Raw genomic sequence first — 26,681 nt, forward strand, 5'->3', positions numbered from 1 at the left:
ACAAGACTATTCTGTGCATATAGTTCATGTGTTCAAAGTTGTTAACATCTTTAAGGTCTATGAGGAGAGCTTCCTCGGGGTCCCAACAGAAATAACTTGGCCGAAATATGAAGGTGACATTCTTTGTGACAATGACAACATGCGGAGAAAAAATAAAGGTCGTCCAAAAGTAGTCAGATTAGAACTGAAATGGACAATGTTGAAAAGGAAAAAATGAGGTGTGGTATTTGTCGCGAAATCGGCCATATGCACAAAAAGTCCAAACAAGGCTGAACCTTCTAGTTAGTTGTGTTTGAAGTTTTAGCTTTTTTAATCGTCTTTTAATGTCAGAGTTTCATGTATTTTTTCCAACAACAACAACAACTTTTATTTAGAGCTTAAAACTTCTAGCTACAACACAATAACGAGGACAACAAAACACCGACTTTAAATAAAGTACAACACAATAAATATTACAACAAAATAAAAACTTATGATAATGTTACAATAGATAAACACTACAATACCATTAATCATGTTAGGCTATTCAATGACAACAACTAAAACAAGAGGATCTTCGACGTCTCGGCTAACTTCTCCACCATGTGTGGAAAACATACAAATGACATCTAAATCATTTTCTATACGATCCCAATAATAGACGTACGTACCATCTGGGCTAGCATCCGTCAGGGTTATGTATGGACAATGGTATTCAATTTTTCTAATAATTCGAATTGGACCACCCAACTGTCAAAAACTTGCGGTGATGGCAGAAACCAATCGTCTGAAATTCCATTGTGGATTCAAACAAATCCTTATGTGCTTATCTGTTTCAAAAAACACAATACACCACACAGACATGACTAAGAAATATGTGAAACAAGTAGAAAGAAAAATTTATATTTCATTTGTCTTAGACACCTCTATTTATAGAAGATCATACCCTAACTCAGATGGCGGATCCATATTAACAAATTCTTTTGACGGGAAAAAATATAATAAAATATTATTTATTCTTATATATTTAAATATTAAACAATAGAATTTTTTAAAGAAAGACAAACTAAGATTAAATATGTTATAAAAAAATTAATTTAATATTATATTATTATTTTAAATATTTATTACTTTTAATATTAAAAAAAAGTTAAAAACAATATAATTAAATATCAAAAATTCAAAATAAAAATAGAATAAAATAAAGTGGTGTTCATGGCGGACTCCTTCATGTGGTTTGACCCATCCACCATCTTGGATGGAGGAGGTGCTAAATAATAATAACTTTTTTGTACAAAAGCCGAAAAGGGTAGCATATTTGGTGTTTTTTTTCAAGAGGTGGCATCGTGCGAAATAAATTTCACCTCTGTGACATTTGGGTCAAAAACTCTAATTTTGAGCCTTTATCTCTTAAAAAAAATTATAGTGTTAGTTTTGGATTAATATTTTAAAATTCGGACTGTTCCGATTGGTCAGATCGATTTGACCGCGAATCAAAGAGTAGAGCGGTTCGGTCAGACCATTGAATTATAGTTGCATTGATCCGGTAAAAACTGTTATGACCCAGACGGTTGAACCAATGGGTTTCTTGATCCGACGGAGTGATCTTTATATATATATATATATATATATATATATATATATATATATATATATATATATATATATATATATATATATATATATATATATATATATATATATATATATATATCTTAATGATAAGCTTTACCCTCCTATTTTTATTTTTCTTAAATTTTGATGCCCCTGTTTTAAAATCTAATATTATTATTATTATTTATAATAACTAAATAATGTTAAAAGAATTTAATTGATATGCACCGAGAGTGTAAAGATTTTGTACACTATCACTTAATCACAACCGCTGATTTATTTGACATATTTAACTTTTATTTTAACTACTTGAAAAGTATTACAAACTGATGGTTGTGATGCATTGACATGTAAAACTTTTTATACTGACAATGCATAACAATTAATCTCATGTTAAAATTACAAATATCAAGAATTTTATTTGATGATTTTTTTAATTTGTATAAAATGAATTAAAAGTCATGTGGTCCGACTAGTGACCCACTGGTTTGACCAGTAACACATTGACCCAATAACTTGATCTGATCGATCACTGATCTGAGTTTTAAAACTATGATTGAAAGACTTAAGTGAAGAAAGAATGCGAGAGTTAGAAAGAAAATGTGGTGAATGAAAAGTTAAAATTATACTCCCTCTATTTTAAAAAGACAATCGTTTAAGATTTTTCACACGAATTAAAGAATACAACAATATTGTCACAAAACATTGCACTTTTATTAAATTAGATATTAATGTGTTGAAAATAGTGTACATAGTAATAAGTAAAAGACACAATTGAAAAATTAACAATTATTTTACATTGAAAAGTGATAAATAATTTATTTTGAAGCGAAAAGTGATAAAGAATTTATTTTGAAGCAATTTATTATGTAATCTAACTAGATACTAGTACATGTATTTATATACTGATTATTACTTGTATCCCAAATAACTAAAATAACAAACTAATTTGAATTATACTTCTTCCATTTTAAAATGATTGTCGTTTTAGAAAGAAAAAAAAATTGTTTCAAAATTAATGTTATTCTCGCTTTTCAATACATTTATAATGTTAATTTAGTAATAGTGTAATATCTTATAACAACGTTATTACATTTCTTAATCTGCGTGCAAACATCTTAAACGACAATCATTTTGAAACATAGTGAGTATCAATCAGAACATACCCCTTATAATCCAAGTAGCTAATCACAAACTAATTATAATTGATTTAAACTACTCCTAACTTCTTTCTCAGAATCAGGAATCTATCGATCTTCAATCATTTGGTGAAAAAGTTGATCACTTATGTTTCACTTAAACAATGTCTTACATCAAGTTCACCTTGATTTACCTTCTCTCTCAGAAAATTAAACCTAACCTCAATGTGGTTACTCCTTCCATGTAGAAGTGAATTTCTCGCAAGAATAATGGATGACTTGTTGTCAATCTACAACATCAGAGGTCTCTTTACTTCGACCTTCAACTCATCCAACACATATTTGATCCAGATTGCTTGACACGCAACATATGATCCTGCCATATACTCAATCTCACAATATGATAATTCCATCATGGGTTGTCTTTTCGAGCACTATGAGATTGAGGCTCCAAATACTTTACAGAAATAGTTAGTTGTGCTTCTTCTATCCTCCTTATCTCGACATCAATCTGCATCTAAATAACAATTGATCACAACTTCTTTGTCTTCAAAATTTTGTGGAAACATGATTCCACAATTTAGTGATCCTTTTAAGTATCTCAAGATTCTCCTTGCAACCTTCATATGTGTGACACCTTTGATTCATCCATGAATTGCTATAGATTCTGTGTGTTTTACTTTGTGAAAATAGTGATTGATTTCTCCCAATCATGAGGTTGAAATATTTATAGAATACTCATTGGATTAGGCTAGAATGTTAGAGAAATAGTTTCCCTAATTTTTCGATAAAAAACTTGAGAATGGAGGAAGATTGATTTTCCCTCAAATCGTGGGGGATAGTTTTTTCTTTTTGACATATATCTCTAGTTCGTTGCTCTTTTGACACCTCACACGCCACATGTGATAAATGAAAGAGGATTACACTTTTCACCCTCAAGGTATTCACCAACCTCTGTGAAAAGTCACGAAAATCCCTAACATCTGAAAATGCATCTCTTTACACATCTAAAATCACACCATGTTGCAAGTGAAACATTTCTATTTTACTAAAAAAAAAATGAATCTTCAAAAATGAAATTGATCATGAACTCTAGTTTGAGCAGCCAATTCTATTTCAAGCGCTGGTCCTATATTAGTGCACTTGTTTGAACTATTTGATTATATAATTTTCTTTTAGATTTAATAAAATTATAGGAAAAATCAAAAAATAATTAAAGAAAAAATGATAACCCTGAATAAGTGGTGACATCCCTTCGTTCATTTAGTTGCAAAGGTCAATAATTTAATAAAAAAAATAAAAAACATTGCATGTAGAAAATATTTTTTTCATTGTATGATATTCAGGAAAAACAAAATTCAAAAGTGGGGCTATGGAGTGAAAAACTCATTCTACTCAGCACTTTAATTTTGAGCGTTTAATTTATTGCTCATGTCACGTCCTTCGCCTCGTTAAAGAAAACCAAATAATGGGCACTAAATTCAATTGTGTGATGTAAAATTTTGGGCATAAAATTTAAACACAAAACTTAAGCAGACACTCATACAAAAAGTATTTTTTCGTTTCGTCATATTGAACTATGTATAATACCTTAGTTTTAATTATAAAATTAATATTATTTATTAAAATATCTATTGTAATAATTGAATAAAGTAAAAGTTATTAAATAAATATATAGTAATAGAAAAATAATAATAAATATTATTATAAATAAACAATTATTTTAAAACAGAAAAAAAAAAGATAATTTTTATTAAACGGAGAAAGTAAATGCAAAAACAAATAAAGTAAAATAATGTATATTTTCAAAATAATTAAATCATGTATATGTGTTCAAATAATTATTATTTGTGATTATACCTAAACAAGTACTACAGTATTAGTTTATGTAAATGAACTCACGTGTTTTAAATACAACATATGTATATTCTATGAGTGTATGTTATGCTTCATAACAGCTTTAAAGAAACCAAAGAAAGTCCAAAATAATCGATTATTGTGGTGAACGCGTGCACGTTGGAATCCGCCATTCTGCATTTCTCATGCGTGTAGGGTCTAGACATATCAAAAAGAAAAACAAATAATTATATTGTAATTAAATTATTTTATGTTTTATTACAGCTTTAAATTGAATACTTTATTTAGTTACGCCATACTAATTGGCGTATATGTGTTATAAAAGTAGAAAAAGTCCAAAACACCTGCATTATCTTTAAAAACAGTCTCAGGATTGATTATTAAATTTTACGTTTAAATGACGGTTTCATTTTTACTACTCTATCTTCAAAACTCTATAAATACTAGTTTTTAGTTTTCACATTTCACACACCAATTTTTTCTATTTCATTTTTCATTATTTTGGAAACATTCTTATAGAAGAAAGATGCAGATCTAATTACACAGAGAAGAAAATGTAAGTTTTTTTAGATTTTATTATTGTTTCTGTTATGTTTATTTTTATTTGTTTATATTATAATTTATTATATTATTTATTTGTATTTATTTTATTTTACTAGAATTTAGAAGATCAATCTCATATCCGCTTATCCATTTTTTAAATTTATACGCTTGAAAATATAAACAAATTTTTTGTTTAATTTTGATTTTACTTAAATTATTTGTGTTAAAAAGTATGTGATAGAAAACTAACTATCCTTTATAATTTGTTGTGACTTTCATTTAATAGTGATAATTTATTTTATACCCGACACATTTTATAAAACATAAATGAAAGAAATGTGAAAAAGAAATATAATTAAAGAACAAAGAAAAAAGTTACGAAACTCCTCACAAATTTCTAGCATTAATCTAAATTAGATGTTGATCTAGTTTTTTCATCTAAGTACATGATTTCGGTAAAATAAGTGAAATTGAAATATTTCAACTAACTGCAAACTATGATAACATTACTCATAAGTCATAATAAAAATATAAAAATATTACCATAAATGGTAAGCAGTATATGATTGGGCTTTCTAAACATTGTAATTTCATATAAGAAAGTTTTACCTTCGACCCTACATTTATCCTTCCACCCCTACATTTTATAAAAAATACCAATTTTATCCTTATATATTTTTAATTAATTTATTATTTTATTTTTTAAATATTTTTAAAATTTTATTTTTGTGTACCGGAAGACTTTGCAAAAGAGTTCCGGTAGTCATTTTTCAAGTATTTTTTAAATATTTTTTTATGTACCGGAAGACTTTGCAAAAGAGTTCCGGTAGTCAATTTTTGTATACTGGAAGACTTTGCAAAAGAGTTCCGGTAGTCATTTTTCAAATATTTTTTTAACATTTTTTTGTGTGTATCGGAAGACTTTGCAAAAGAGTTCCGGTAGTCAAATCTTATGTACCGGAAGACTTTATAAAAGAGTTCCGCTAGTCATTTTCAAATATTTCTTTATCATTTTTTTTTTACCGGAATACTTTGCAAAAGAGTTCCTGTAGTCAATTTTTGTGAACCGGAAGACTTTGCAAAAGAGTTCCGATACTCATTTTTCAAATATTTTTTGACTTTTTTTTTTGTATATCAGAAGACTTTGTAAAAGAGTTCCGGTAGTCAATTTTTGTGTACCGGAACTCTTTTGAAAAGTTTTCCGGTACATAAAAAAAGTTTAAAAAATACGTGAAAAATGACTACCGGAATTCTTTTACAAAGTCTTCCGGTATGTAAAATAAAATTTAAAAAATATTTAAATAATAAAATAATAAATTATTTAAAAATATATAAGGATAAAATTGGTATTTTTTATAAAATATAGGGGTATAAGGGAAAATTTTCTTCTTATGATTGAACAAAATTCCATGACAATGTACTTATGATAAGCGTATAAAATGATAATTACAATGAAATAATTTTGAGAATAGGATTAATGGAGTAGAATTTTAGTGTTCAAAAAAGATATTGTGTGAACAAGAGAGAAATCACATGTTGTCACAATAAATTCTGACACTTCGAATTCCAAACTAAGATTTTTAAATCTTCTTCAAAATGTTACTTTTAAGATTCAAAAGATTTAAAAGTGGTACTATTTTCTTTAATATTTATATATTCAGAGTTAAAAATAAATAATGTTTGAGAGAGAAGTTGGTTATGGGAGTCATGAAAGAATGAAGCATTTTTCACAATGAAAATGATTTCTCATTTTTTAATTCAGATCATTAGATCAGATTTTTTTTTAAATAATTTTTTTTTAATTTTTTTTAAAAAATAAATATAATTTAAAAAGAATTATAAAAATGGGCATTTTTTTGCCCTAAAGACACATGGGTGACACCCTAGATGGCGCCTACCCTTTAGTTGGAGGACAAGTCGCCACTAGGAGTGGCGCATACTCCTAAATGTTTTTTTTAATTTTTTTTTTAATTTTTTAATTATGTTTTTAATTATTTTTTAAAATTTTTAAAAAAATTTTAAACTTATTTTAAATTTATTAATTTATATTTATTATAAATTATATTAATTTATATTAATACATATATATATAAATAATATTTTTTTTTAAATAATCATCTTTTTTAAATTTTTTTCAAAAATAATCATAATTTAAAAAAAATTACAAAAATGGGCAGTTTTTTGCCCTAAATTACACATGGGCGCCACCCTAGATGGCGCATACCTTTTAATAGGAGGGCAAGTCGCCACTAGGAGTGGCGCCTACTCCTAAATGTTTTTTTTTTTTTTTTTTTTGCTTTTTTTATAATTTTTTTTTAATATGTTTTTAATTATTTTTTTAATTTTTTAAAATCTATTTTAATTAATTTTAAATTTATTAGTTTATGTTTATTTTAAATTATATTAATTTATATTAATACATATATATAAATAATATTATTTACAATATATATATATATATATATATATATATATATATATATATATATATATATATATATATATATATATATATATATAATTTAATTTATAACTAAATAATATTATTTATAAATTTTTGGGAGAATTAGGGTTAATCATGTTAAGGTTAATTAATCAATTATAATTAGGGTTTATTGATCGGTTATAATTAGAGTTTGGTAGTTATGACCTAATTCAAACCCTAATTCTCCCTAAGACTAATTAATCAAGTACGGCACTAATTAGGGTTAAGTACATTGGTGTACAACCTAGATTTTTTCCTATAAATAAAGTGTTATTTCCTTGCATTTTCTTCACCACTTTTTCCTATCACTTTCTCTATCAAGTTGAGTTCATGGCATCCCCCAGACTGTTATCATGGCAGCGAACATCATCAAGGCGGCCGGATCCTGAACCAGTAATCTTAAAAAGGGATGAGCATGTTATTTTCTCGCCTGTCAAACCCCCAATGGAGATGAAATTTTGGAACATCCGTTCGTTGAACCAACTAAAAAGGTCCTTGATGTCTTGGTTAGAGGGAGATTACCAACCTAGTGAAGTCATCAGAAGGATTCAGAGGCTTAGAACAAGGTTCTCATTTGAAACTGGAGAAACGGTATGTTGGTGGGTTGAAGTTGAAAGCGACATTGATTGCATCCAACTGATGCATGGATCAGATGACATAGTGTTAACTGTTGTAATTTCCTAGATTTTAATGGTTGTTTGTGTTGTTGTTCTTGTATTTGTTATTGTTCTAGTACTTGTTCTTGTTTTAGTACTTGTTCTTGTTCCAGTATTTGTTTTTGTTTTAGTATTTGTTGTTCTAATGTTAGATGTTTGTGTTTGTTGTTCCAATGTCATCTTCTATTTGGAATAAAAAGTAAACTTTATTGATAAATGGCATTGGTACACAGAGTTACGAATATGAAAACTATGTTGTGGAACTAGATCCACGATATGGACATTTGTTCTTATTATGCCCCAGTTGTCGACATATGCTACACTTCCTCTGCATTCTCTCTGCGACGTCCATTTCAGTTCTAATGCGCCTGCTGTTTGGGCAACCACTTTTATTCCGCCGCATTGAATCGTTGTGCCAAACAATTTCCCCGCCATACTCTGGCCAATATGCCTCCAATGCTACCACCGGAAAGGGATTGTCGTATACATTTAGCAATGTTGCAACTTTGTAGATGGGAGACACTAGCGACAATGCATCGAAGTGGGTGTATGAACACGCTGCAATGACATGGGAACAAGGCATACGATAGGCCTGAAATTGACCACAGTCGCACCAACAGTCTGGTATTAGGACCTTATACTCTTGTCTGGGCAGCCCCTGGTTGTGGTCAATTGTTTCCTTGACACTAAAAGTGTAGCCATGGCGGTTGAATTCCGTAACCCGATGGCTGCTAGCTCTGGCAGATTCCTGCCTCATAAACTTCATGCAGGCATCACTATATACTTAACTCGTCTGTAACACTGCATTCCAGCGCTTGCCTCTTGTTACGAATAACGTTGTCATCCGAAAATAGGCCGCACTCACCAAAGCGGTTACCGGGAGGTTACATGTGCCCTTAAAGACGCCGTTCATTGATTCCACAAGATTTGTTGTCATGTGGCCCCACCTCACCCCATCATCGTATGACCTAGTCCACTTTGCTCTGTCAATATTATCGATCCACCTCCCTGCATCAGAATTTGCCAACACTATTTCCCGGCGGTAGTATTGGAATCCAGGTTGGTTTAATGCATACTCCGCGTTTATCAAATTTTGCTTCAAGAATTTATCTTTGAACTCCCGCACAAAATTTTGAGCAATATGCCTGATGCAGTAGACATGCGTAGACGGGGGGTCATGCCAACCATTTGCTGGATTATTGTATGCATTGTCTATAGAAGCATGCCTGTCAGAAATCATACAGATGCCAGCTTGTGGAGTCACGTGCGTTCGGAGATTCTTAAGAAAGAAACTCCAAGCAGCAGCCGTTTCTCTTTCTACCAATGCAAAGGCTATTGGGAAAATATTAGAATTTCCATCTTGTGCGACCGCCATCAGTAACGATCCTTTGTATTTCCCATACAACCAAGTTCCATCGACTTGAATAAGTGGCTTGTAGAATGTGAAACCGGTGATGCAGGGACGGAATGCCCATAAAAGTCTATGGAATATTCCATTACCTTCTAGACGCGTTCTGTCAGGGGATTATGCCGGCAAGGTCTCCATTATAGAAACCGTCCCAGGTGAATACAAATGTAGTGCAGCCAGGTAGCGCGGAAGTTGTTTGTATGATTCCTCTCAATTACCGTATACCAGTTCAATTGCCTTGGTTTTCGCTAACCAAGCCTTTCTGTACGACGGTGTATATTTGAAAACAGCAACACAACGGGAGATAATAGTTTTGACCTTGAGTGACGGGTCAGCTTCAACAAGAGGTATTATGGAATGGAAGATCATATCATGGCTAAGTTTGCGATGATCCTGTGCCATGTTTGTGTTGACGCAAGTGTGAGCTTGAGAAATGGACCTTATCACCCACGCATTATGTTTCTTCTTGTACGATGCCATCAACCTATACCCACACTCCGGGTTTTTGCATAAAATAACGTATCTTTCCGGGTTTGATTTGTTAACATCGTAGTCAACACAGTTTTTCAAGTGCCAGTTTTTTATTGCTAACAGACACTCTTCCTTGGTCCGAAATTGGTCACCCTTCTTTAACTCCTCATCAGACCTCATATATGGGTTGTAGAACATATCTGACGAGGGCTCATCCTCGCCCAAGTTAAGGGTTGTGAAGTGCGCAGGCGGTGAGTAGCGTTGCACTATAGGTATTTGTACTTGGTCTTCGTCTTCGGAATCACGGTTCACCAAGTCATCAACCACGTCTTCTGCATCATCAACCACATCGTCTTCAACGGGGTGTTCAACATCTTGTTCATCATCAACCAAAGGATCAATAACCTGTGACTGAATATTCTGAGTTGGTTGAAATTGTTCCAAGACAATGTACAACACTATATAATCGTAACCAGAATACTCATGGTTACGAAACATGTTTTGTGCCTCCATGTCATTTTGAATCAATGACTTATAAAACCTGACTGAGTTATTTTCAGAAAAAAAGGTTGTTGATAAAAAATTTGGGACACAGGTTGTCTAAGTTTGGACTCAATCTTTTTTTTCAGATAAGAGAAGTCAGCTCCTCTATTTAGACAAAAACGAGTGCAATCGGTGTTTCTAAATAGGAAGCCAGACATATCACATTCATAAGTCTCACCATTCACGTGAGCTTTGATTTTGTATTGTGATGAAGATGCCATGATATGTGATGATATCTGTGAAATATGTGAAGATATTATGAAGATTTTGTGAATACCTGTGTGAAAATTTGTGTGAATACTTGTACTCACGCATGTCTATATACACGGATTCAATTGTGATGCATGCGTTAGACGTGTCACATTTTTGCATGCGTTAGATGTGTTGCATGCAAAAATGTGACATATCTAACGCATGCATCACAATTGAATCCGTGTATCTAGGCATGCGTGAGAATCTTGCAGGCTAGGTGATCCATCCTACTTGCTATCTAACGTTTACAAAGTCACCAGCCTATCAAATGTTTATAAAATTAGTTTTTCCGTAGTAGAAAAAGAGGATTACTGGCCAGAATATCAAGGGGACATCGTCTAGCACAATGAAGTTATACGAAGGAAGAAAAAGGGTCGCCCAAACAACACCCGCATTCGAACCGAAATGGATTCGACAAACAAAATGGTTGGATTATATAGTTCATGTCGTCAGCCAGGTCACAATCGTACTAGTTGTCCTAGTGTTGGAACGAGCACAACCAGATAAATTCACATGTACCTCTGTTGCAATATATGAAAAACTAAATTTATTTCATATTATAAGTTTGTGAGGAAATATAATTACATAAACAATAACACAAACAATTAAAACAACTACAATACAATAATTAAGCGACTACAACCATCAAAACAATTTTGAACATGTAATTCATCATCTTATGAGCGTCTTGGTCAGTCTTAATATTCATCCATTCACGCACTTCTCTATTTTGGTTGAACGTGGAGACAAGCCATTGAATTCTTCTAATCCTTTCACCATCCCTAATTTCTCCATCGAACCAACTGTTCAACGTCCGATTAAAACGTTCAAACGAATCATATTCCAAAGTTGAATCTTTATCGGAGACGCAACGAAGGAAAATATTAAATTGGTATTTTGCTTGTGAATGTATTCAGACATGGTTAAAACTAAAAAACTTGAAGGAGTGTGGAGTTGAATGAAAGAAAATATGGTTGTAAGGTAAGATTTGTGTGAAAAATATTGCATACAGGGCGAGGTATTTATACAAGATAGAAAATGCATGCGCCAAGAGGCCAGGTGCCTGACATGTCAAGACATGTAGGCGCCATAGGCATTGACGCCTCCTCATGAGCCAAATGCAGGCGCCATAGGCATTGACGCCTCTTCATGATGGAAAATGGATGCGTCAGTTCATCTGGTGCATCTGTTTTAAAGGGTGGTTATTTTGGATTATTTTTTTGAAAAAATGGTTATTTTGGAATTTATTTTGAAAATTATGGTTATTTCAAAAAAAAATCGTGCATGGTAGAGTTAACCAGGACAACTCTATATGCAATGAATTATTGGATGCCCCTTTGTGTGACGACCAAACTGAGGGAGAGTCATCCGGTCAAGCTAGGGGGCAAGGTATAAATTTTAAATATCTTAAACAATATTATGCGAGTATAATATTATCCGAAGAATCAACCGAGTACGAAAAAACAATTAAAGCTCAGTGTTATATTATGATTTTATTTGATAATTTTTTATTTCCAGAAAATACAGGTAATTCAGTAAATTTTATGTATTTACCGTTGTTACGCAACATTAATAAGGTAAGCACATATAGTCGGGGTTCAGCTGTGTTGGCCCATCTATATAGTGCAATGTGTAAAAATGGCACAAAAAAAATACTTGTACGTTTTTTTCATGTACGTATTTGCTACAAGCATGAGGTTGGTCAAGAATGCCGTCACTCGCCCCGATAAACGAGAACCCATTCATGTTCCCGTTTGCAACAAAGTAAGTTTAGCACTTTACCATTTAATTAATTATAATTTATATTACAATTAATTGTAAATAATATTTTTCAATTTTTTATGATCTAGGTGGTCAGTGCGGGGGATGAACTACAATAGGTGTCCGAAACACGTTATAGTAGTCTATCGCAATCTATTGGACCACATTGGACCAGACGATGTAATACTCCTACACAACTCTATTTTAATTTAAAAATACTTATCAAATTATTTATCATCTAATTATGTCATGTTGTTGTACAGTTTATCTGGAGACCATATATGGGTCTTGATCATCAAGTGAACCATGACGATGTTGCAGTTTAGACAACAAAGATACCAATTATCCGGTTCACTACTGTGGAAATGTACCAGAGTGATCGAGTAAAACTACAGTTCGGCATGCAACAACAGATTCCAGAACCTCCAACGTTTTTGGGAGATTGGCATAAAAAAAGAGTTGATGCCCAATGGGATTATTCCGACTAGAGAGACTTTGCAAAAGAGATGTGTCGTCAATAGAGGAATCAACGACAACACATCTTAAACGAACCAGTCATGCATGGTGCAAGACCAACTCAACAATATTTGGCATGGTTTAGGTTGGTGACAACACAATAATTTGTGTTTGAGCCGCGGTATTTGATAGATCCACGCTAACTAGCTTCGTCATCATACGCCTAACAACAAGTCCCCGTCCAACACCAATGTCAAACCACCCAAACCTAACAACCAACCTCACACCACCAATCTACCACATACACCCCACAATCAAACACCCAACTTCGCAACTCATTCATGTCATCCACCCAACAACCAAATACCCAACGTCGCAATCCATTCATGCCACCTACACAACCATAAAACCAAGAATCAAACCCTATCCACCAACAACCATACGCTTCAACCACAACCGTCTATAGCCCAGATGATTCATATGGGTCACTTCATCGTATCCCCCCCATCAATGACCACTCAAACATCCCATCACCAAAACACACAACCATTGTTTAACTATAGTACACCCCAAGAACCATTGCTTCATTTCCAAAACCTTCACACCAACCATTACGGAAGCGCCATTGGCCAGATCGCCCCCAGATATTGGGAACAAATGATGACACATCTAGCAAATACCGCTGGAACTTCTGCCAGACCTTCACACCAACCATCATTCAATCAGGTCAGCACGCAAAAACCCCAAACACCTCACGAAAATCGTGGGGGACCTCGAAGACAAACTAACGCACCTGTATGTGGAACAGGGGGACGTTTCGATCGAGCCGGTCATTAAATTTTTGTCAATCCCATGTATAATTTATTATATCATGAATAAAAAAAAATTATATTATTTTTTATTATTTAATAAAATTAAAAAATTAAAAAAAATAATAATACAAGGGTGTGTGCATTAGATGAATTGGCGCATACACCACATGCAATAAGCATGTGCCAGAGACATTGGTGCGTTTTAATGAGACAGTCAATGCATGCGCCACTAAAGCTGGCGCCTCCTCTTTAGGGGAAATGGATGCGTTAGTTCATCTGACGCATCTGTTTTGAAAGATGGTTATTTTGATTTTTTTTTTTGAAAAAATAGTTATTTTGGAATTTATTTTGAAAGTTTTGGTTATTTTAAAAAATAATTCTATTTATTTCCCCCATCTAAGGGTCTTTTGGTTTTCTAAAAAAAAATACAGATTTTGGGATCATTTCAAGATATATATATATATATATATATATATATATATATATATATATATATATATATATATATATATATATATATATATATATATTACATGCATAAAAGGGAGTTTAGTGATAACGCGAAAATGTATCGTATATTTGACTTAATATGTATTGATTTTTACTTGGTTTTTCATAGTATTACGCCGTATTTTATGTTTATAAATAGCAAAAAGGAAAGAAAAAAGAGTAGAAAATGGAGTAAAATATGAATAGTGGCGCCCACCACACTAGAAGAAGGTGGCGCCCACCACATAAGAAGGGTGGTGCCCACCACACTAGAAGAAGGTGGCGCCCACCACATAAGAAGGGTGGCGCCCACCACACACGAAAGTGGCGCCCGTCACGTGGACCAAATTATGGTTGTGACAGTCGCCACCAACCCGGTCCTCCTTGTTCTTCTCCACACTTTTCTCCACGCCCGACTTTTGCTCATTCAAAAAACCGTTCCCAACTAGTAGATATTCAAGGCTACTTTTAAGGAGGAGTGGGGAGTATATATAGGGAGGTCAGTCTTTACGGACGGGGGTGCACATTTTTATCCAGATTTTGTTGTTAGATTTTTTAGGCAGATATTTACCTTGTAAAGTAATAGATTCTTCACATCAGGGACTATTGTGATTTTTGTTTAAGCAACCAAATTTGATTGTAACGGTGTACTCGATTGCCAAAGCGTGTCGGCATTGTTTGAATTGAAGAATCAACATTCATTCCAAGTTTTCAGTTTATATTTCAGGTTTTATTTTGATTGCCATTTTAATTGTTTATGCCTTATTGTATGCTTAATTATCTGAGTATCATGTTTGTTCCCGTATCCATGTCCGGCTAAACCAATAGGTATCGGTATGTAAAGACCGTCGAAACGACGGGATTCGTAAATAATTGGTGTTGGCTTTTATAAAATATTATTTTTTTGGTTATAGTTTCTTGTTCTAAATTCAAAACTGTTTTTCGTACGAGAGTACAAAGCAAACAAAAGTTACGGTCAATAAGAACGAGAGTTTGAGATTTTAACCGGATAGCTGAAACTAGGCATTAATCTTAAACACAACGAGAGCGCATAGACTTTATTTATTTCCAAAAATTACTTTTAAATTCATATGAGATAGCGAGAGCCAAGCATTCTGGTTTAAGAGTATGGTCAAAGTCAATGAAAACGAGAGTGTGAGACAAAGTCTTTTAAATAAATAATTTCTACTGAAGAATATTTTGATGTTTAAGATTACACCAACTATCTATCGAATCCCCAAAGTTTGATGCGTTACATACATATATCCCGCTATTAAATATTCTTATTAATATTTTGTTTTTGTTAGTAGTTGTTTCTCTTCGTCCTTCCACTCCTAGTGAGATCCTTAGCCTTAGATTTACATAGTAACATTAGATAACAGTAAGGTCGATTGTTAGTCCTTTGAGTTCGATAATCTTTAAAACTATGCGATAAGACTGTGCACTTGCAGTCACGAATCCTATAGACATATACTAAGTCTACGCGATCATGTTTTTGGCGCCGTTGTCGGGGACTAATTTAGTCGATATCATAACTCCAGTGTTGCCTAGTATAGACTAAGGCACTCTTTTCTCTATTACTATATATCACCCAAATTTTCTCTACGATTATCACTCCCAGTATTTTGAGGAATCACAAGATTCCTATAAATCCGACCTGGAAATATTAATGGAGGATTTCATTGCGACGCAAACTCACTCTATGATGGAATGCTTTGTGGCTACACAAACTCTTCAGAATGAAGAATTTAGAAAACAAAGTCTTTATACAAATGAAACCCTTAGGAAACTGAACACTGTGGTCGACTCCCTCGTCACTCACAACGAGGCATTAGAGACTCAAATCTCCCTGCTTGCGCATACACCTCTAGAACCATTCCCTGAGAAACATGCGGATATTGTAACAGTAACCAGTGAAAAATCTACCAAAAATCCTAAGGAGAGTGATAATGAGGAGGATTCAGGTGAGAAAAGAGTAGATATTGAGAAAGATCTATCGACACCAACCAAAAGGGAGGTTGTCGAAGAGGTAGAGAAGGAAGAACTATGTGTTGTTCCTCCTCCCTATGAATCACTAATTCCTTTCCCGCGAAGGTCGGTGGAAGTAAAGGTAGACCCCAAATCCGAAAGGTATGAGGAGCTATTGGAAAATATCCACACCAATGCACCTTTATTCGAGACCCTGAATAAGAAGAGAAAATTAGAAGACCGTGAAACTAGGGAACTCATTAGGGGCAAGTTAGACTCTGAGGTGGTGGATGAAAAAATTGAACCCAAACCTGAAAAGCTAGCTCTCAGGATAGAGCCAGAACCACCACCACAAGTTCAGAAGGATAAACTACCTCATAGAAGAAAAAGAAGAAAAGGTGATGGATATGAGAGATGGCTTGATAAATGGCCATAGAAATCGAGGATAATTAAAAGTTTGACCGAGGATTCATCCTCGAAAGAACCACCATGAGTACTTACACTCTTGAGTCGCCGCGCTATCGACGTAAAACATAACAAATATTTCCTATTTTATTAATGTCATTTTTTTATCTATCCATTTTTTCTTTCTTATTTTTCATAAAGTCAATCAATATTTTTCTTTATTGTTAACCATTACTAACTGAATGCGATTATCTACTTAAATTTATCTAGCTACTGACCATCACGATACAACAAGTAGATTACATGAACATAGTCTTCAGAGCCAGAGGTCAAAGGAGACGCTTTGAGGCCCTAGCTCAGAGAGAAATGACACTAACCATATACCCCCGATGGGCGTACCATGACCAAGTTAGGTATTAAAGACATTATTATGTTCCTAATTAACCAAATTGGCTGGGATACCTTTGCTATCAAAATAAAATTTAGTTCCTACCGTAGGCTAACCTTAGAATTCCCAAGCTCCATGGTTTACTTGCCAAATCATGGTATGAGGTTTAACAAATGCCTCATCACCTTTAGGATGTTTGATATTGAGTATCGCTACACTCATAGAGAAATAGTTGAACTCCTAGGATACCCTAATGATCCTGATACCTTTACCATCACCTAGGAAGACCGACTTATAGACCTTGGACTAGATTACTTTTAGGGAAGCATTACAGAAAACAACCATCCTGAGCCGGATCTCACGCATTCTGAGAACATCCACAACCCTGCCATTCGTTACTTTCATAAGATCCTAGCTCATACCCTCTTTGGAAAAGAACAAAACATAACCTCCATGTCCAAAGACGAGCTCTTTATAATGTATTGTGCATCATAGGCCTGTCCTGTTAATGCCGCTACATTTATGATAGCTAACCTAGACCGTATGGCGCAAGCTAACCATTGACCAATCTTAATAGGGGGCTTAGTGACCATGATCTCAAATGCTATTGGACTGAGACATCCACTTATTAGACTTAACCCTCTAGGTGGAATACGACCAATGAACATTCAATTCTGTTTCAACACTGGTATCATTAGAAACATGGCCCCGGATGTGTTTGAGTTTTTGATTAACCACCAAGTAGTACACCTGTTTACCCTGCCAGACCATAGGACGAGTGTACATGATAGGAACAACTGGATCTTTGATTTGGACGGACCACCAGATGCACCATCCTCTCCTCCAGAGACACCCCAAATCTATGACCATTATGATACCTATCTCTCTGACGCTGTTTCATGCGCCTCTGCTGTACCTGCCGCACATCCTACCGATCATGCTGCTGTCATCGACGTTGTCCAGACCGACATCGCCAACCTAAGAGGCGAATTAAGCACTTTGCGCGTGGTTTTCCACGACTTTATGGATGTAGTGACAAAGAACTTGGATCACATCTACCAGCACTTCTACTCGTTTGCTCCTCCTGCAGTAGTCGCCGTAATGGCTAATGTTTATGAATATTACCGATTTACTGACATTGACTTTTGATTTTATTTTCATGTTTGGATTTTATTGTTGTTTTTACACTTTGGGAATTTTTAATTATTTCTTTTTATCTAGCAAACGAATTATATTATTCTTTCCTATCTACCTCATTCTTTTCTTTTTCAATCTTATGTTTTAATTTCATTCTACATTATCTTATTTAATCCTTAATTTTCACTTCTATATATCTTGTTTTTCTTTCATGTAATTACACAATAACTATTAAATGCTGGTTAATTAAAATTCACATGCAAAAGCTGTGGTCAAAGAAAAAAATGCAGGGTCAAAAAAGGAATACATGGGAACACACAACACTGTATGTGACGCCTGCCACACACAGGCTGTGGCGCCCATTTGCGTATTGTGGCGCCCGCCACACCCTTATAGGGGAGCCCACCACACTCTCACAAAGTGGCGCCAACCACTCCATCAATCGTCACGTTGTGTGCCATCAATTCCATAATTCATTGTCCCTTGCATGCTAGACAAAGTATTAAACCTTCTTCAACCACTTTCAATGCTTTGACCGAGGCAATGAACACCATTCATTGTAATTTATTCCATTAATTATTTTCCAACCACCATCACCTCTATATAAACCAGCAACATAACCTCACAAAAACACACCTTTCATAAACGTAATTCTCCTCTTTCTTGTTACATTCTTACTACATTACACGAGTAGTGCAAACTTCAGTCATGACACAAATGAGAGAATACGAAATATTGTTCAGAAATGGCGAACCAGGTGAATTGCAGGAAGAAATTTACACGGCTCTAATCACAAGAGAAATAGAATCAACAAGGTACGTCGATGAACCCATCTTAATAGCCTTAGGAATTCTTGATAGTGTTAATCATATGCTAACTACTTTAAATTTAAATTATTTCCTATCTGTTAAAGACCCGGTATATGCCCAATTAACACTAGAATTCCTTAGTTTGCTTATTTTTAGTCTCGCACCCAACACAATCTATTCCAGTGGGACTGTCCAATTTCACTTATTTAATATAGAGTATGCTTTTACCTTTGCCCAACTAGCGGACATGCTCTAATTCCCCCATGGGAATGGCGTAGTGAGTGAGGTCCCAGATACTGAAGGTTGGCAGCATGCCTCTCAACCATTCTGGAGGGTAATAACAGGTATGATAACCCACAATTTTGAGGGAAATAGATCCACTTCATTTCTCAATCTGGCTATTCGTTATTTCCGCCAAATATTGACATGCACCATTTTTGGCTGATCCAACTCTAACAAGGTGAGCGAAAAGAACTCTTTTATCTCTGCGCCACTTTTGTGCCACAAAAGGTAAATACCGTCCCTTTCATGTTCTCTCACATGTAGGCCATTGTCAATGTGAGAAGAGGGCCAATTATTTTTGGAGGTTTAATAACCTCAATAGCCCGAGTCCTATGACTCGAAGACAAATTCTCCCGGCTAACACCGCTCCCGCCTCGGGCCATTGACATTGACATGACAAGGAGCATGAAATTGGTAAAACGAAGACGAGACGGTAAATTTCACCTAATGATTGCCAATAGTGTCTTTCAAGATTTCATCCTCCAAAATCCAATTCGCACAGATGTGTGCAACCCGAAAAATTATTACTATATTCATGATTTGGTGCCTAACCAAGCCCCCACACACATTCCTGAGAATGTAGCTGTTGGTGGGGACATCGATGAGGATTATATTCAGGAGCAAGCTGCTCCCACTACTGACACACACCCACACACCACACGCATGTCTTCTAAAAATGTTGCAGGTACATCATCCAACCAAAGACCCAGAAGAAGAAATGTGGCACCTGCCACTCTTGATAACATATATGCTGAATTGCTGAGGCATATCGAATTAGATGCTCAGCGCGACCAACAAATCCAAAACATGGAAGCTCAGCAAACAGAAATGATGCAAATCCTTCGTTAGATGCAACATGACCAGCATGATTACGCTTTCAGGACTGAACAAAACATATCTGGTTTGATCGATGAAATGGCAGCATTGATAGTGTGTGTGGAAGATATACAAGAATATGCCTCTTATGTGGGTACGCTACCTCACCAGCCTGGAAATGGTGGACGTGGACGAACACGTGGCAGAAGGCGCCAGTAGCAGGCTACCCAGGTTCTACCTTTCTTTCCTATCTTAGATCGTTGCATTGGGGATAATGCTCGGTTTAAGTATGGGGGAGGAAGCTTTACCTCTTTTATTTATCTCTTTCTAGGTAGATTTAAATCATTGTTATTTCCTTTGTTAAATTGTTAAATTGTTAAGTATTATTGTTAAATTGTTAAGTGTTAGTTGAGTCAAATATCAATGCATTGTCGAGTCTTTATGCGTGGTTTCCATTGTTTACTGATTCTCCCATTTGCTTAAGCCATACCAACATTTTTGCAAAAATCTTGACTTAGAAACACAATACATCTTTTGAAAATTCTAAACTATAAATAAAACTTAGGTTGAATTGTAGAGATTTGGAAAAACTTTACAAGATCGGTATCATTTTAACACCTTAAATCTCCCAAGTATAAGATCGATTTGAGTACTTGTCATGCCGTAGCCTTAAATTCCATCCTTTAATATTCCTTAAGTAGTTTATCTAGCGGCCAACACCATCCTAAGCACACACTACGCAAGAAGTCGATGCAAATAAGTGTATGATCTCAGGCTTAAAAGAGAAAAAGATTGACAAAATGCATGAAAAATATTGTTCCTTCTAAGTTAGGTGACCCTCACCCGGTCATTTAACCCAACGGTATAACCATCTTTAACTATTATTTGAGCCAAAGTGCAAAAAATAAATAAATAAATAATGATGAGATCATAGTCACTAACAAATTATCTTGCTATGAATATGAAAGGATAACGGGCTTAATGTGATTGCACTAGAATGAAAAAGGATAAAAAGAAGGATCAGTAAGGTAGGCTTAGGCATCATGAGATGATTCAGATTGGTTTGTATAGGAGGGAGACTTATGGTTGCACGATTGCGACTATGTGTTCCAACGATACCCTTAGTGTGGAAGTTAGTGCCTGTTGATGCAATTTCTGACCAAAGTAGAGTGTGTAGGCTAGAATGAGTATCTGAATGCAACTGTGTTTTTCACTAGTCTTGATACTTTATGCTGCAAAATTTTATAAAACTCTTTTATTCATGTACGCATCATTTGCTTGAGGACAAGCAAAGGTTTAAGTATGAAGGGGTTTGATAACGCGAAAATGTATCGTATATTTGAATTAATATGCATTTATTTTTACTTGATTTTCCATAGTATTACGCCATATTTTATATTTATTTCAGGTATTTATCGAATAAGAGATGTCTAGGCAAGTAAAGAGGAAAATAGCAAAAAGGAAAGAAAAAAGAGAAGAAAATGGAGCAAAACATGAACAGTGGCGCCCACCACACTAGAAGAAGGTGGCGTCCACCACATAAGAAGAATGGCGCCCACCATACATGAAAGTGGCGCCTACCACAAGAGTTTATGAAGGGTGGCACCCACCATATTACATGAATATGACGCCCACCACACACGAAAGTGGCGCCCGCCACATGGACCAAATTAGGGTTGTGGCAGTCGCCACCAACCCGGTGCTCCTTGTTCTTCTCCATAGTTTTTGCCACGCCTGGTTTTTGCTCATTAAACAAGCCGCTCCCCACTAGTAGATATTCAAGGCTACCTTTAAGGAGGAATGGGGAGTATATATAGGGAGGTCAACCCTCACGGACGGGGGTGCACATTTTTAGCTAGATTTTGTTGTTAGATTTTCTTAGGCAAATATTTACCTTGTAAAGCAATAGATTCTCCACATCGGGGACTACTGTGATTTTTGTTTAAGCAACCGAATTTGATTGTAACGCTATACTCGATTGTCAAAGCGTGCCGACATTGTTTGAATTGAAGAATCAACATTCATTCCAAGTTTTCGGTTTATATTCCAGGTTTTATTTTAATTTCCATTTTAATTGCTTATGCCTTATTGTATGCTTAATTATCTGAATATCATGTTTGTTCCCGTATCCATGTCCGGCTAAACCAATAGGTATCGGTATGTAAAGACCTTAGAAATGACGGGATTCGTAAATAATTGGTGTTGGCTTTTATAAAATATTATTTTTTTGTGTATAGTTTCTTGTTCTAAATTCAAAACTGTTTTTTGTACAAGAGTACAAAGAAAATAAAGGTTACGGTCAACAAGAACGAGAGTTTGAGATTTTAACCAGATTGCTGAAACTAGGCATTAATCCTAAACACAGCGAGAGCGCTTTAAGATTAATTAGACTTTATTTATTTCCAAAAATTACTTTTAAATTCAAATGAGACAGCGAGAGCCAAGCATTCTGGTTTAAGAGTATGTTCAGAGTCAATACAAACGAGAGTGTGAGGCAAAGTCTTTTAAATAAATAATTTCTACTGAAGAATATTTTGATGTTTAAGATTACACCAATTATCTATCGAACCCCCGAAATTTGATGCGTTACATACCGATATCCCGCTATTAAATATCCTTATTAATATTTTGTTTTCGTTAGTAGTTATTTCTCTTCGTCCCCCCACTCCTAATGAGATCCTTAGCCTTAGATTTACATAGTAACATTAGATAACGGTAAGTTCGATTATTAGTCCTTTGGGTTCGATAATCTTTAAAACTACGCGATAAGACTGTGCACTTGCAGTCACGAATCCTATAGACATATACTAAGTCTGCACAATCATTTAACAATAGAGATTTTTTTTAAAATAATCAATGTTTTCAATTAAAATTAAAAAATAATCAAATTTTAAAAAAATATATCAAAATAACCATTTTTTTCTACTTATGTTCCAGTTGAACTGGCGTATCCAACTAAGGTACATAGAAGGTGCCCAGAGCTAGGACGCAAGCATGCAAAACCAATCCCTGTAGGCGCCACATGCATTGGCGCATGCATGCCTTTGATGCCACATGCATTGACGCATGCATATACTACATAGTGTATGCGCCGATGCATGTGGCGTATGCTCTTTTCACTTTTTTTTTTTAAAATTTTAATTGTTAAAATTATAATTAATTATATGAAATACTGAAAATAAAAATTATATTATATTATAATGAAAAATTATATAAAATTGCCAAGAAATTTAATGACTCGTCCGATTGAAACGCCTCCTGTTCCACATCCAGGTGCGTTAGTCTGTCTTCGAGGTCTCCCACGATTTTCCTGAGGTGTTTAGGGTCTTTGAGTGCTGACATGACCCAATGGTGGATGGTGTGAAGGTTCAGTGGAAGGTTCATCGATATTTGATAGATGTGTCATCATTTGTCCCTAATAATTTGGGGTTGTCGCCAACGGTGCTTCCGTAATTGAGTTCGGTACCCATGTTGTCGGAGTTGAGTCGTTGTGGTTGGGTGAATTATGGATGGTATGATTTCCCAAATTGGGACATTGAAGCAGCTTGGAAATAAATCAATGGTTCCTGGGGTGTACTATAGTCAAACAATGGTTGGGTGTTATGGCGATGGGATGTTTGAGTGGTCATTGGTGGGGGGCTACGATGGCATGGCTCTGAATTGTATAAATCATCTGGGCTATAGATTATTGTAGTGGATGCGTATGGTTGTTGGTGGTTAGGGTTTTGATTCTTGGTTTTTGAGTTTGGGTGTGTGGCATGAATGAGTTGCAAGGTTGGGTGTTTGGTTGTTGGGTGTATATGGTAGGGTGATGGTGTGAGGTTGGTCGTTGGGTTTGGGTGGACTGACATTGTTCTTGGACGGGGATTTGTTGTTGGGGGTATGATGACGAAGCTAGTTGGCGTGGATCAATCAAATACCTTGGCTCATACACAAATTGTGGCGTTGTAACCGACCTAAACCATGCCATATAATGTTGAGTTGGTCTAGCATCCTGTATGACTCGTTCGTTTAAGATATGTTGTTATTGATTCCTCTAATGACATCACATATCTTTTGCAAAGTCTCTCTAGTCAGAATAATCCCATTGGGCATCGACTCTTTGTTGATGCCAATCTCCCAAACACGTCGGAGGTTTTAGAATTTATTGTTGCATGCCGAATTGCAGTTTTACACGGTCACTCTAGTGCATATCCACATCAGTGAACTTGATAATTGGTGTTTTTGTTGTCCAAACTGCATCATCATCATGGTTAACCTGATGATCAAGACCCAAATATGGGCTATAGATAAACTTTACAAGAATATGACATGATTAAATGATATGTAATTGGATAATTGTTTTTAAAATCAAAAGTAGTGTTGTGTAGTAGTATTACATCATCTGGTGTAATGTGGTCCAATAGATTGTGATAGACTACTATAACATATTTCAGAAAGCTATTGTAGTTCATCCCTTTAACCGACCCCATAGATAGAAAACATTTGAAAAATATTATTTACAGTTAGTTGTAATATAAAGTCTAATAAATTAGATGGTAAAGTTAAAGTTTAGTTTGTTGCAAATGGGAGTATGAATGACTTCTCGTTAACCGGGGCGTGTGACGACATTCTTGACCAACCCCATGCTTGTAACAAATACGCGTATGAAATTTCAGACAAAATTTTTAATATATTCCATTTTCAGACAAAAATAACATTAATTTCAAATATACACGCCAAATTAATTGACACGTGCCAATCGAACAAAACACACATTACATATTTTTTTAATTAATTAATAATTTAGTGTTCCAAATGATTAATTAATATAGTATATTTACCAAAATATGTATTAACTATAAATAAAATAAAACAAAATACTAATGTAATATAATTAAAATTAAATTATTAATGTGGAAATTTTTTACATTATCAACAAAGGACAAAAGGTTGCATTGTAGTGACTAATAGTTCCACCAAAACGAGATTTTAACTGTCGTTGAGGCATCATTTGATTCTATTGAGATGGTTAATAAGAAATCTATGTGCTTAGATCATCCATTGGTCAATAAATACATTATCGTAATTTAGCTCATTGTCCATGTATTCACGATCTGAATGTTGCAGTAGCCACTACCTGTTTAGGCACAAGTCTGAAGATCTTGTCAAACACAAAAAATATAACTAATGAATTCTTTTATCATCCCCTCACTCTATTTATTTCAAACATCATTTTATACTAAAACACATGCACACATAAAAAGGGATCCCTAGGAGTACCTATGACACTTTGGGTGCTAACACCTTCCCTCTATGTAACCAACCCCCTTACCTGTAATCTCTGACATTTTATTAGTTTTGATTTGAAAACTTCTTATCTTTGGGTTTTGTTCGTACTTTTTCCTTTTCCTTTGGAAACAATAAAAGCGCGGTGGCGACTCTGGTTTTATTGACGTTAAGTTTATCCATAGCTTAATGGTCATGAATTTACCGCTACATAAATTAAATGGCGACTCTGCTGGGGAGTAGTCCTCAGTGGGTTTAGTCTACTTTTTATGTGTATATAATTGTATATTTGATGTTTGTATATTTGTATGTGTGATATAATCTGCTTGTTGTGCTTGGTGATCTCTGAGTGGTGAGATAAGTTCTAACCCGAACTTAAGTGCAATTAAGATAGGAGGATGGTATAGTCATGTTCGACTTGTGTGGAGTAGTCCTTAACAAGTTGGCTTGAGACCCATCTACTCAGTGGAGAGCCTTTTGGAGCTATTAATATCACACAAGTTATTTGTGGTTAGGCATTACTTTCTCTGATTTGGGGTCCGAGAAGCTGAGAACCATAGAACATTTAACCCAACTTGGCCTATTTAGGACGTAGTGCGGAGACTGTTCAGGTGTAGACTTGATAACAGTTGTTACGCGATACTACACTCAGACGAGTTTCTCTTGATAATATTATGGGTTGATGAGTCAGTCATCCTAACTTGTAATATCCGATAGATGGAATTAAGACTCTGGGAACTTTTTAGAACATGATCTACAAGTTTTTATCCTTAGTACACTCCTTTGGGATGGTTCTTAACTCGACTCCATGCTTGTGACTCACAACAAACTGTTGATTCTTGGTTGATCCAATCAAGTCTTGTCAATATCAATGGAACTTGGGTGTTGACAAGGTGAAAACCATAATCCACAAAAATGGATGATTGGTCTTGACAATGACTTGATTCATCCCTTGACCTTTGTTTGTTTGCCTTGTGTGTGATCCCTTATTTGTGATTGTTAAATTGATGCATTCATGCGCATCATAACATTCATCACACAAAAAATAACTTCAAGGAACCGAGGTTGTATTTGCAAATATTTTCAGACCATGGATTGTGGATGAAGGAATACTAAGAAGTACATTTTCAGATGTCCTGATTT

At 34.7% G+C, this 26,681-nt stretch overlaps 1 protein-coding gene and 1 long non-coding RNA gene across 2 annotated transcripts; both read left to right on the plus strand.

Annotated features, from left to right (window-relative positions):
• Positions 1 to 12,349: 12,349 nt before the first annotated feature.
• LOC127127490 (uncharacterized) lies at positions 12,350 to 14,002 on the plus strand. Its single transcript, XR_007805356.1, has 3 exons — positions 12,350 to 12,711; positions 12,798 to 12,888; positions 12,972 to 14,002. It is a non-coding gene; the product is annotated as an uncharacterized LOC127127490 (long non-coding RNA).
• A 2,132-nt stretch (positions 14,003 to 16,134) lies between these two features.
• On the plus strand, positions 16,135 to 17,790 carry LOC127099527 (uncharacterized). Its single transcript, XM_051037394.1, has 2 exons — positions 16,135 to 16,788; positions 17,722 to 17,790. Exons 1-2 carry the CDS (start codon positions 16,135 to 16,137, stop codon positions 17,788 to 17,790), a joined length of 723 nt encoding a protein of 240 aa, XP_050893351.1.
• The last annotated feature ends 8,891 nt before the right edge of the window (positions 17,791 to 26,681 follow it).

This window comes from Lathyrus oleraceus, chromosome 1 (assembly GCF_024323335.1).
Source record: "Lathyrus oleraceus cultivar Zhongwan6 chromosome 1, CAAS_Psat_ZW6_1.0, whole genome shotgun sequence".
Taxonomy (NCBI): Eukaryota; Viridiplantae; Streptophyta; class Magnoliopsida; order Fabales; family Fabaceae; genus Lathyrus; species Lathyrus oleraceus.

Excerpts from the sequence above, each read along its gene's own strand:
- LOC127099527 (XM_051037394.1), top strand. The coding sequence starts at position 16,135 with ATGGAGGATTTCATTGCGACGCAAACTCACTCTATGATGGAATGCTTT. Across the intron at positions 16,789-17,721 it reads AGCCAGAACCACCACCACAA|GCCTGTCCTGTTAATGCCGC; the intron begins GTTCAGAAGGAT and ends TGTGCATCATAG.